The sequence below is a fragment of the Haliotis rufescens genome, unplaced genomic scaffold (assembly GCF_023055435.1).
Source record: "Haliotis rufescens isolate VD_foot unplaced genomic scaffold, xgHalRufe1.0.p SCAF_4, whole genome shotgun sequence".
NCBI classification, from domain to species: domain Eukaryota; kingdom Metazoa; phylum Mollusca; class Gastropoda; order Lepetellida; family Haliotidae; genus Haliotis; species Haliotis rufescens.
This window is the reverse complement of record NW_025964112.1, coordinates 3,093,466-3,105,637: the sequence shown is the minus strand read 5'-3', so window position 1 is coordinate 3,105,637 and position 12,172 is coordinate 3,093,466. Positions and strand designations below refer to the sequence as shown.

Below are 12,172 nucleotides of genomic sequence, written 5' to 3'. Positions count from 1 at the left end.
ATATTGCCAAAAGCGGCGTAAAACCATACTCACTCACTCACACGCACCTTGTTCTTGAAAGGAGACACAGGGGAGGTAACCACGCACCACCCACGTTTGGCCGGTTGTTTTCGTGATATTATTGTTCCCACACGGAGGTGACATTCACTGCTCCCGACTGATAATAATGTTTACATCGTACAGACGCTGATAAATGAATAACAAGCTTATCATCATTGTTGATCATAGTTACGATCTAAACTTGCACCGTCATGTATGTGAATAATTCCTGAGCACATTCAAAAACACCTACTTATCTCGCGAATATATTATACACACAGTGTTCATGGAGATCTGTACTAATCTACACACGGAGAAATAAGTCTGACTGTGTCGTCTGGGCTGAACGTGACATTAAAGGACGAGGGTGCCACGTGTCCCTCGTATCGACACCGGTGCAGTAGCCCCCCCCCCCCCCCCCCGGACTTTTTATAGAAACCATTTTTCCTTGTGAAAGTTAACTTGAATAAGAAATGAATAATCTTATTTGCACACACACACACACACACACACACACACACACACACACACACACACACGCACACACACACACGCATACACACACACGCATACACACACACACACACACCACCCCCACCCTCCACCCAACCCCCATCCCCACCTTTCAAAAAAAGTTAACCACGGCCCTGGACACTGATGATATAGCTTGCACTAGTCGTCTTTTCAAACTGTAATGCCCTTGTTGTTCGTCTGTGATGATCTCAAAATGTTATTGTTCTATTTCAGGAGGGCAGCCCACTACATTCCCCATTGACCAATCCGCAGTGATCTCAGATGACCATTCGCTAGCTTTGGACACTATCGTGCCTTCTCGGGCTGCCACGCCTACGTACAATTCCGCACTGGATTTTAGGCAAGAGCACGTACCTCACTTGTCTGTCCCTGAGGACATAGGGTGCCATCTCAAGTACAAAAACACTATTCTCCAAAGGTATTTGAATGACCATTACAGCCAGCCTGTGACCTTGGAGGAAGGCGACCTTCCTAGAACACGTGACCGACGGCAGTCAGGATCCATGGGGTCACGTGACTACGAGGAGATGTCCACATCCTCTGCGTCATCACCTTTTAACGATAACCACCATAATGTGTTTGATGGTACGTTCTAGTTGTCTCCCTTTAACGATAACCAATGTACGTTGGAGTTATCTCCCTTTAACAATAACCTTCATACTGTGTTTACAATGAATTGGTGCAATATCGCTACTCAATTGCTTCTGCCCGTATGTTATAGCGGAATAGGTCGAGTGGACCCGAGTGCTATGGTTGACGATACGGGAGAGTTATCTCCCGTGAACGATTACCTTCACAGTCTACCAAGGTAGAATTCTCATCCTGTCAAACTTGTGTTGATGGTCCGTCAGACAGGCCGTCCGTCCTGTTATTTCTCATTATCGATGGCCACCACGTCCATAAAATATATTAAAATACTTTATTGTCACAATCAATAGCTAATATCAAATTAATTTATATTCATCATAACTCATCAACCGACCAACGGTCGTCAATCGGTACACAGCACTTTCTTCCAGATGCAGTCAGCGATACATTTGTTCAAATCTGGCAGTCGTTATTTCGGGTATTCAAATATCGATCTTTCAGAAGCAACTGTTTCAAAAGACGAGCGCGTTGTTGCCCTAACAAGCTCTAACCCAGCCCTGAAGGACGACAATTTCATATTCTGTTTTGTAGCTGTAGATGAAAAAATATCTCATCTGGACGTAAATTTGCAAACCACTGTCACAGATGAGTAAAGGAAGTTGCATTATCTATTCCCGAACAATCACTGACGATGTGTGTAAGCTCTGGACTAGGATGTGACTATCAAGCAAGCCCTTCTATCAGACATAGGGTCGACTAAACAACCACAGCCTTATCGCTTCCTTCGAAGCAGTACATTAACGCGACAAGATCCACTTCTCACCCGAGTGTCCCCCATCAAACAAGCAGATAGCTATTGATTACCAGCTTAACTGATTACCGCAGAGGAAACCAAATCGACATTCTACGTCAATTTATCACCAAGATTGTGTTTTTGTCAGATTTTTTAGGCTTGTTGTGGTTGGTGAAATTCCTTCCTTTTCGAGATCGGGCCATTAGTACAGGGGTTGAGGTCCATTATCTACCTGTGTGTGACGTGTGCGCTGGAGTGTTGATTAGCCTGGACTGGGAAATGTGTTATGAGTCATACCTTGATGTTTTATACAACCCGCACGACGCGTACGCGCGCGCGCGCGCGCGTGTGTGTGTGTGTGTGTGTGTGTGTGTGTGTGTGTGTGTGTGTGTGTGTGTGTGTGTGATACCATCAGCACCCACCACTTTAATGTGTCTGTGTGCGTGCGTGCGTGCGTGCGTGCGTGTGTGTGTGATACCATCAGCACCCACCACTTTAATGTGTCTGTGTGCGTGCGTACGTGTGTGTGAGTGTGTGCGTTATACCATCAGTACCCACCACTCCGATGTGTCTGTGTGTGTGTGCGTGCGTGCGTGCGTGCGCGCGTGCGTGCGTGCGTGCTTACGTGTGTGTGTGTGTGTTATAACATCAGTACCCAACACTCTGATGTGTGTCTCTGTGTGTGTGCGTGCGTACGTGTGTGTATGTTATGCCATTAGTACCCACCACTCTGTCAGCCTCTCTACACGTGTTCTGTCAGCCTCTCTACACGTGTTCTGTCAGCCTCTCTACACGTGTTCTGTCAGCCTCTCTGCACGTGTTCTGTCAGCCTCTCTACACGTGTTCTGTCAGCCTCCCTACACGTGTTCTGTCAGACTTTCTACACGTGTTCTGTCAGCCTCTCTACACGTGTTCTGTCAGCCTCTCTACACGTGTTCTGTCAGCCCCAACCAATGTTCTGTCAGCCTCTCTACACGTGTTCTGTCAGCCTCTCTACACGTGTTCTGTCAGCCTCTCTACACGTGTTCTGTCAGCCTCCCTACACGTGTTCTGTCAGACTTTCTACACGTGTTCTGTCAGCCTCTCTACACGTGTTCTGTCAGCCTCTCTACACGTGTTCTGTCAGCCCCAACCAATGTTCTGTCAGCCTCTCTACACGTGTTCTGTCAGCCTCCCTACACGTGTTCTGTCAGCCCCAACCAATGTTCTGTCAGCCTCTCTACACGTGTTCTGTCAGCCTCCCTACACGTGTTCTGTCAGCCTCTCTACACGTGTTCTGTCAGCCCCAACCAATGTTCTGTCAGCCTCTCTACACGTGTTCTGTCAGCCTCCCTACACGTGTTCTGTCAGCCCCAACCAATGTTCTGTCAGCCTCTCTACACGTGTTCTGTCAGCCTCTCTACACGTGTTCTGTCAGCCCCAACCAATGTTCTGTCAGCCTCTCTACACGTGTTCTGTCAGCCTCCCTACACGTGTTCTGTCAGCCTCTCTACACGTGTTCTGTCAGCCCCAACCAATGTTCTGTCAGCCTCTCTACACGTGTTCTGTCAGCCTCCCTACACGTGTTCTGTCAGCCCCAACCAATGTTCTGTCAGCCTCTCTACACGTGTTCTGTCAGCCTCTCTACACGTGTTCTGTCAGCCTCTCTACACGTTTTCTGTCAGCCCCAACCAGTGTCCTGTCAGCCTTTCTCCACGTGTTCTGTCAGCCCCAACCAGTGTTCTGTCAGCCTCTCTACACGTGTTCTGTCAGCCTCTCTACACGTGTTCTGTCAGCCTCCCTACACGTGTTCTGTCAGCCTCTCTACACGTGTTCTGTCAGCCTCTCTACACGTGTTCTGTCAGCCTCTCTACACGTGTCCTGTCAGCCCCAACCAGTGTCCTGTCAGCCTTTCTCCACGTGTTCTGTCAGCCCCAACCAGTGTTCTGTCAGCCTCTCTACACGTGTTCTGTCAGCCTCTCTACACGTGTTCTGTCAGCCTCTCTACACGTTTTCTGTCAGCCCCAACCAATGTTCTGTCAGCCTCTCTACACGTGTTCTGTCAGCCTCTCTACACGTGTTCTGTCAGCCTCTCTACACGTGTTCTGTCAGCCTCTCTACACGTGTTCTGTCAGCCTCTCTACACGTGTTCTGTCAGCCTCTCTACACGTTTTCTGTCAGCCCCAACCAATGTTCTGTCAGCCTCTCTACACGTGTTCTGTCAGCCTCTCTACACGTGTTCTGTCAGCCTCTCTACACGTGTCCTGTCAGCCCCAACCAGTGTCCTGTCAGCCTTTCTCCACGTGTTCTGTCAGCCCCAACCAGTGTTCTGTCAGCCTCTCTACACGTGTTCTGTCAGCCTCTCTACACGTGTTCTGTCAGCCTCTCTACACGTGTTCTGTCAGCCTCTCTACACGTGTTCTGTCAGCCTCCCTACACGTGTTCTGTCAGCCTCTCTACACGTGTTCTGTCAGCCCCAACCAATGTTCTGTCAGCCTCTCTACACGTGTTCTGTCAGCCTCCCTACACGTGTTCTGTCAGCCTCTCTACACGTGTTCTGTCAGCCCCAACCAATGTTCTGTCAGCCTCTCTACACGTGTTCTGTCAGCCTCTCTACACGTGTTCTGTCAGCCCCAACCAGTGTCCTGTCAGCCTCTCTACACGTGTTCTGTCAGCCTCCCTACACGTGTTCTGTCAGCCTCTCTACACGTGTTCTGTCAGCCCCAACCAATGTTCTGTCAGCCTCTCTACACGTGTTCTGTCAGCCCCAACCAGTGTCCTGTCAGCCTCTCTACACGTGTTCTGTCAGCCCCAACCAGTGTTCTGTCAGCCTCTCTACACGTGTTCTGTCAGCCTCTCTACACGTGTTCTGTCAGCCTCTCTACACGTGTTCTGTCAGCCCCAACCAGTGTCCTGTCAGCCTCTCTCCACGTGTTCTGTCAGCCTCTCTACACGTGTTCTGTCAGCCTCCCTACACGTGTTCTGTCAGCCTCTCTACACGTGTTCTGTCAGCCTCTCTACACGTGTTCTGTCAGCCTCTCTACACGTGTTCTGTCAGCCTCTCTACACGTGTTCTGTCAGCCTCTCTACACGTGTCCTGTCAGCCCCAACCAGTGTCCTGTCAGCCTTTCTCCACGTGTTCTGTCAGCCTCCCTACACGTGTTCTGTCAGCCTCTCTACACGTGTTCTGTCAGCCTCTCTACACGTGTTCTGTCAGCCTCTCTACACGTGTCCTGTCAGCCTCTCTACACGTGTTCTGTCAGCCTCTCTACACGTGTTCTGTCAGCCTCTCTACACGTGTCCTGTCAGCCTCTCTACACGTGTTCTGTCAGCCTCTCTACACGTGTTCTGTCAGCCCCAACCAATGTTCTGTCAGCCTTTCTCCACGTGTTCTGTCAGCCTCCCTACACGTGTTCTGTCAGCCTCTCTACACGTGTTCTGTCAGCCTCTCTACACGTGTCCTGTCAGCCTCTCTACACGTGTTCTGTCAGCCTCTCTACACGTGTTCTGTCAGCCTCTCTACACGTGTCCTGTCAGCCTCTCTACACGTGTTCTGTCAGCCTCTCTACACGTGTTCTGTCAGCCCCAACCAATGTCCTGTCAGCCTTTCTCCACGTGTTCTGTCAGCCTCCCTACACGTGTTCTGTCAGCCTCTCTACACGTGTTCTGTCAGCCTCTCTACACGTGTTCTGTCAGCCTCTCTACACGTGTCCTGTCAGCCTCTCTACACGTGTTCTGTCAGCCTCTCTACACGTGTTCTGTCAGCCCCAACCAATGTTCTGTCAGCCTCTCTACACGTGTTCTGTTCACTGATTGAGGACCTAGTTTCCCATGCAGCATATAATGGCCACTGATTCTTTTTCCCAGTTTAACCTCTAAGAACGTTAAATGTCAGTGTGTATCAATGTATATCTAATGTCAGTGTGTATCAATGTATATCTAATGTCAGTGCATATCCAAACACACTTCCGTGGAACGCTTGGCGGGAAGGGCGCTTCAAACAGCAATACTTTACGAAGCAAATATATACACGACTACATACAATTAATATTATTGATTCTATTAATTTTACCGCCTACCGCTGTATTCCGCACTACTCAGCTGTAAACATGCCGCGTGCTGCAGGAATAGCATTCCTGCGTTATAATTACTTCACACCTCGTACCCACGGCAATAAATAAATTATATCTCGCCTAGATGACATATATCACAATGACCTATAAAAGTCAGATGGTGCAGTTTCCACATATATGGACAACTCCCTAAAAGCTGAATAATGTAATAAATTATGCTGATAAAAATTGATTTGGGAGGTATTAGTCATGCTGTATGTTATCTCGTGGCGCGACCACTGCAGTGGGGTCGTTTAGTGCATTGTATGACGCATGTCCCGCTGCCTTGTTCAGTCCACGTGGGTTTATAGCCGGGACAGGCTGTGATCTCGGCACTGCACTAAACTGAACTTTTCTCCTATATGAAAATTCCTTCCGTTAAAAGCTTTTGATGTTGAATTTGCGTCAGAACGCGGGTTAAAACTAAACAGTGGTGTGATGTTGACGGTATCACTGTTATACCACTGCCAGGGTTATGAATAGACTAACACCTAGTCTCTGAAATGAACATATTTTACACACAAAAAGCAGTTGTTAAATTATAGTTATAAAATATGATAGAAAGGAGCCAAGAGACTTCATTTTCAGAAACTGCAGTAATCTAGACTTGCCAAATATGATCGACTTGCATGGGCTGTATTGGATATGTTAGTAGCAGGCTATGTATGACACACTAGGTCATGTAGCAAGCAACAGCATATATGGTCAACTCCGACACTTCCCGAGCAAGGAGTCAACTCGGTCACTGTGACACTATAGTACCACGTAACATATTGAGTGATTCTTTGACTTACTGCAAACAATTATTATTATTATAGAAATAACATGTAATACAAGAACGTGAATCCGTCTTACTGTTTTGTGTAAACACGCTGCATTTGAATAATAGACATCACTTTGTTTTTCGTTAATAACGGCATTTTACTCCCTCATCAAGCTGCACGCCGTGATACTGTTCAAACCGGCGTTAACTATACGCACTCACCCAATCAGTGTTGCTAATTTAGGTCTCAAATAGGTGAGTGCCAAATAGAATCAATAGGAGTTATGTCGCCTTTACCTTATTTTCCTGAATTATTAATTTTGTATTTTAAAATATATAATCTATTTTTCATAGAATAAAGCAGGTATTGTCCGTACTGTTTTAGTGAGAGTGCAGTACTGGATAATGTGTTTCGCTTGTCATAACACCCTTACATTCAAAGGAGAATATTGGTTTTAAAAACTAGAATGACCTGTCTACTACCTGGAAATGTTAAGATGCCCCTTAAAAAGAAACGGTAATGGCTTGGAAAATGTCAATGAGGAAACCGAAGAACAGAACTTCTTTATGACTTAAAGAAAATCGTGCGTGTAATTTACTCATAATGGAACTTCTCAAATTATGCCCCAGTAATGGGGAAACGCTGGCATCGGGTTCCACAGCTCGGGGGGAGTGGTTTGTTTTTGACATTTCTCATCGCTAGTCTGGCAATTAATGTGATTCAGTGACGCAAGGACTTCTACGATGAGTAATGAACCAGAGAAGGTGAATAAGTGAGCTGGGTTTCACGCCTCTATTAGCAATATCCCAGCTATATCACTGGGGGCGGGAGGTGTGGTGTGTGCGTTCGTGCGTGCGTGCGTTCGTGTGTGTGTGTGTGTGTGTGAGGGGGGAGGGGGCGTCATGTAGGTCTAACATCTCCCGTCAGGCCGTGCCGTCATGTAGGTCTAACACCCTTCCTTGGGCCTCTGCCGTCATGCAGGTCTATAACGTGGTATCTTGGGCCTCTGCCGTCATGTAGATCTAACGTGGTCTCTTGGGCCTCTGCCGTCATGTAGATCTAACGTGGTCTCTTAGGCCTCTGCCGTCATGTAGGTCTAACGTGGTCTCTTGGGCCTCTGCCGTCATGTAGATCTAACGTGGTCTCTTGGGCCTCTGCCGTCATGTAGATCTAACGTGGCCTCTTGGGCCTCTGCCGTCATGTAGGCCTAACGTGGTTTCTTGGGCCTCTGTCGTCATGTGGGTCTAACGTAGTCCCTTGGGCCTCTGCCGTCATGCAGGTCTAACGTGGTTTCTTGGGCCTCTGCCGTCATGCAGGTCTAACGTAGTCCCTTGGGCCTCTGCCGTCATGCAGGTCTAACGTGGTTTCTTTGGCCTCTGCCGTCATGTAGGTCTAACGTGGTTTCTTGGGCCTCTGCCGTCATGTAGGTCTAACGTAGTCCCTTGGGCCTCTGCCTTCATGCAGGTCTAACGTGGTTTCTTGGGCCTCTGCCGTCATGTAGGTCTAACGTAGTCCCTTGGGCCTCTGCCGTCATGCAGGTCTAACGTGGTTTCTTGGGCCTCTGCCGTCATGCAGGTCTAACGTAGTCCCTTGGGCCTCTACCGTCATGTAGGTCTAACGTGGTCCCTCGGGCCTCTGCCGTCATGTAGGTCTAACGTGGTCTCTTCATGTTGCAGATTTCCCAGAGGATGGCGAACTTCCTGCCAAGAAAAGACGCACAACAGGCGATAACAGGTCAGTGATTTCAACCTTTCCCTTGCGTTGTTCAGTTACATGCCATCGCTGTATAATAATCAGAGGATCAGAGGAAAACAAGAGGATTATTTTATTTCTTCGAAAGTTATCGAAATATATGCTCATCACGTCAGTGTAGCATCTAAGTTGTGCCTCGGTACACCGACACCCCCGATATAACAAGCGGAGAACTGTCATAAAACCTTGTTCGTCAATGCCTGTGTGAGTGGGACATTAATACGGGTCTTTGACTCGTTCATCCGGAATTGTGTTTATTAGCACAACGTCTATAGGAACGATACTATCTGGATTAACGAGGTTTCCGTAGCGGATCCAATGGTTGTGGGACACGTCAAGCTTTGCCCCAACATTGCTCTAATCGACGGTCATACAACTTAAAGGCGCACTCTCTCGCTCCTTTGTGTTTGGACACTTTGGTCTTTCCTCTCACTCCGAAGATCCGGGTTAGAATAGGTCTTCAGCAACCCATTCTTGCCTTAAAAGGCGACAATGCTTGTCGTACGAGACGGGATCGGGTGGTCAGACTCGCTGACTTGGTTGATGCATGTCATCGTTTCCCAATTGCGTGGATCGATGCTCATGATGTCAATCACTTGATTGTCTGGTCCATACTTGATTATTTACAGACCGCCGTCATATAGCTTGAATATTGCTGAGTGTGACGTTAAACAACAAACAAACACTCACTTTGCGCTAACAGGCCGCGATATCACAGGCTCCTGAAGCTGTGATTGGTCCACACTCCAATCATAACTAACGCACATGGTGATATTTACCAATCAGAGCACTTTACGCCATTGAGTGCGGATATTTTTGTTTACTTCCGTGGCCGTCGCGCAGTCGCGAATGAGCCAATATTTCGATAAAATCACTCGATATAGGTAATAAATTGCAATAAATGAAGGTTTGTGGCATGCAGGGCGTGTGTGTAGGGAGGTAGAGAGGTATTGTGAACACGGCATGCATACATTTCCATTTAATTTAAACGAGAGAGCTGATTTCAACTTCAGCCATGACAGCGAGTGACGTACCTCGTCGATATATGTGGGTCCGGTGTTTCAGTGATATCATCATCCTACTTCAGGGGCCTGTCCGCGATATAACTGAAATATTCACGCTCTCCCCCTTGTTTCAGGGAGGACAAGGACATGTACTGGAAGACAATAGATGCTGCCCTGGCTCTCACCAACCTGGCCCGCGCGAGTCAGCGTCCCTAGACGTTGCAGACGCAGATGTTGACAAATGTTGATCAGTCCTTGATGTCCTTTCATTGTGAAGTCTCTCTCCATGTATAGTGTTAGTTTCACAGTCTCGCCACAACCCCGTTCATATTATCGTACAAATGGTCAACTGCATGTATATTTTGTGCATCGTTCATTCTTATATCTACTTGTTGACTCAGTCGACAACTCCCGAGATTTCACGTGAATTTAAAAAAAGAATTATCTTGCCTCAGGGGAGAGAACTTGTGATGGTGCAAAGGGAGCGAACTCCTGTTGTCAGTTGTACGCGCCATGATCTGACGGAGTATATATCTTGTTATGATGTATGTATGTTGCTCTTGTTTCAAGTGAAACGGTGTGGCCTTGTCTACGGCCAAACTAGGAGAAGTACTGTCCTTTATTTTTGCCAAGCAATAAACGATTACCTCTATTTGTGTGTGTTTTTTTATAAGGCTGTAAACGTCTCTCCTAGCCTTGCTCCAAAGCTGTACTGAGTCCATGAGTGTATAGTTATTCTATCCTTGTGGCAGCAGGTAACATGTTAGCCTTGCTCCAAGGCTGTATTGAAAGATACGTCCATGGATGTGTAGTACTTCTATCCTTCTAATAAGCAAGTCTAGATATGTTGACAGTACACGGATTCCCGTCTCTTATGGGGACAACATTTTCTTAGTAATTTTTATGATCTAGAAATGATTTAAACTTATAATTATTGCCTTAGAGACTTCATCTGTCCTGAGTGAGTGAGTGAGGGAGTTTGGTTTTACGCCGCTTTTAGCAATATTCCAGCAATATCACGACGGGGGACACCAGAAATGGGCTTCACACATTGTACCCATGTCGGGATTCGAACCCGGGTCTTCGGCGTGACGAGCGAACGCTTTAACCACTAGGCTACCCCACCGCCCCTCATCTGTCCTGGCACCAGGAGGTAGGGTATGATTAAAGCCCAGTGGTTAAAGCGTTCGCTTGTCACATTGAAAGCCCGGGTTTGATTCCCACATGAGTGCAATATGTGAAGCTAATCCCTGGTGTCCAAGCCGGGACATTTCGGGAAAGCGGAGGGAAGGAAAGCCAAGTGAAGACAATACCAAAGCCCCGGTTGTCATGTCCCACGCGAGTACGACGAGTGAAGCCCATTCTTCTTGTCCTCTGCTGTGATATTGACGGCGACATAAGGGCAGTGGGTTCGATTCCCTAAATGGTTTCACCGTGTGAGGCCAGATACTGTTGTTGCAACTGAAGGCACCATTATAAGTCCTATTCACTGACTCCCCGGGATTGAGGAATATCAATACAGCATCTAACGCTGCAGGGGATGTGGGTTTTCATGCCATGAGTAGATAATGGACACATTCATCCCGGCTTCCATTTATAGAAGATTTCCACTGCACGATATTAAACACAAATATCATATCATCGAACACTTCACCCTGGAGCTTTAAGTAATTGTGTAACACGAAAGTGTTCTCTCTATGTCAATGCCTGAATCGTGCAAGTTTCGAGGTAAAATGGCATCGAGCTGTGTGTGCAGTGTGTTGCGGTCACTGCACGTGATAATGCTACCAGTGTGTCACGAAGATGTGGCGAGGCAGCAAACAGGGTGATGTGCCCTTTATGTAGAGTTTAGTTTACATCAAGTGTAGGTTGCGTGTACGGGAACCTTACATTGCGGGCATGGCTGTCCTGTCAATCTGTGTGGCATACAAGTACTGTCAATCGGTGATATATAAAAGTATTGTCAATCAGTGACATATACCAGCACTGTCAATCTGTGACATATACAAGTACTGTCTGTCAGTGGCATATACCAGCACTGCCAATCAGTGACATATAACAGTACTGTCAATCTGTGAGATTTATCAGCACTGTCAATCAGTGACATATACCAGCACTGTCAATCAGTGACATATATCAGCACTGTCAATCAGTGACATATACCAGCACTGTCAATCAGTTACATATAACAGTACTGTCAATCTGTGACATATATCAGCACTGTCAATCAGTGACATATACCAGCACTGTCAATCAGTAACATACACCAACACTCTCAATCTGTGACATATACCTGCACTGTCAATCTGTGACATATACCAGCACTGTCAATCAGTGACATATATCAGCACTGTCAATCAGTGACATATACCAGCACTGTCAATCAGTGACATATACCTGCACTGTCAATCAGTGACATATAACAGTACTGTCAATCTGTGACATATACCAGCACTGTCAGTCAGTGACGTATATCATCACTGTCAATCAGTGACATATATCAGCACTGTCAATCAGTGACATATATCAGCACTGTCAATCAGTGACATATACCAGCACTGTCAATCAGTGACATATATCAGCACTGTCAATCAGTGACATATACCA

General features: G+C 47.1%; 2 protein-coding genes across 2 annotated transcripts in view; both read left to right on the top strand.

Moving 5' to 3' along the window:
• LOC124149918 (homeobox protein Mohawk-like) overlaps positions 1–10,217 on the top strand; it is a 61,619-nt gene extending 51,402 nt beyond the window's left edge. Inside the window, exons 3-5 of the mRNA XM_046521764.2 lie at positions 787–1,158; positions 8,486–8,543; positions 9,700–10,217. Of these exons, the coding sequence (XP_046377720.2) occupies positions 787–1,158; positions 8,486–8,543; positions 9,700–9,781 (512 nt within the window). The 3' untranslated portion in view covers positions 9,782–10,217. The remainder of the gene's footprint in view (positions 1–786; positions 1,159–8,485; positions 8,544–9,699) is intronic.
• On the top strand, positions 3,483–8,479 carry LOC125372342 (keratin-associated protein 16-1-like). The gene is made up of 2 exons (XM_048381997.1): positions 3,483–3,607; positions 3,673–8,479. The coding sequence occupies exon 2, from the start codon at positions 4,417–4,419 to the stop codon at positions 5,785–5,787; it is 1,371 nt and encodes a 456-aa protein (XP_048237954.1). The 5' UTR covers positions 3,483–3,607; positions 3,673–4,416; the 3' UTR covers positions 5,788–8,479.
• Positions 10,218–12,172: the final 1,955 nt, after the last annotated feature.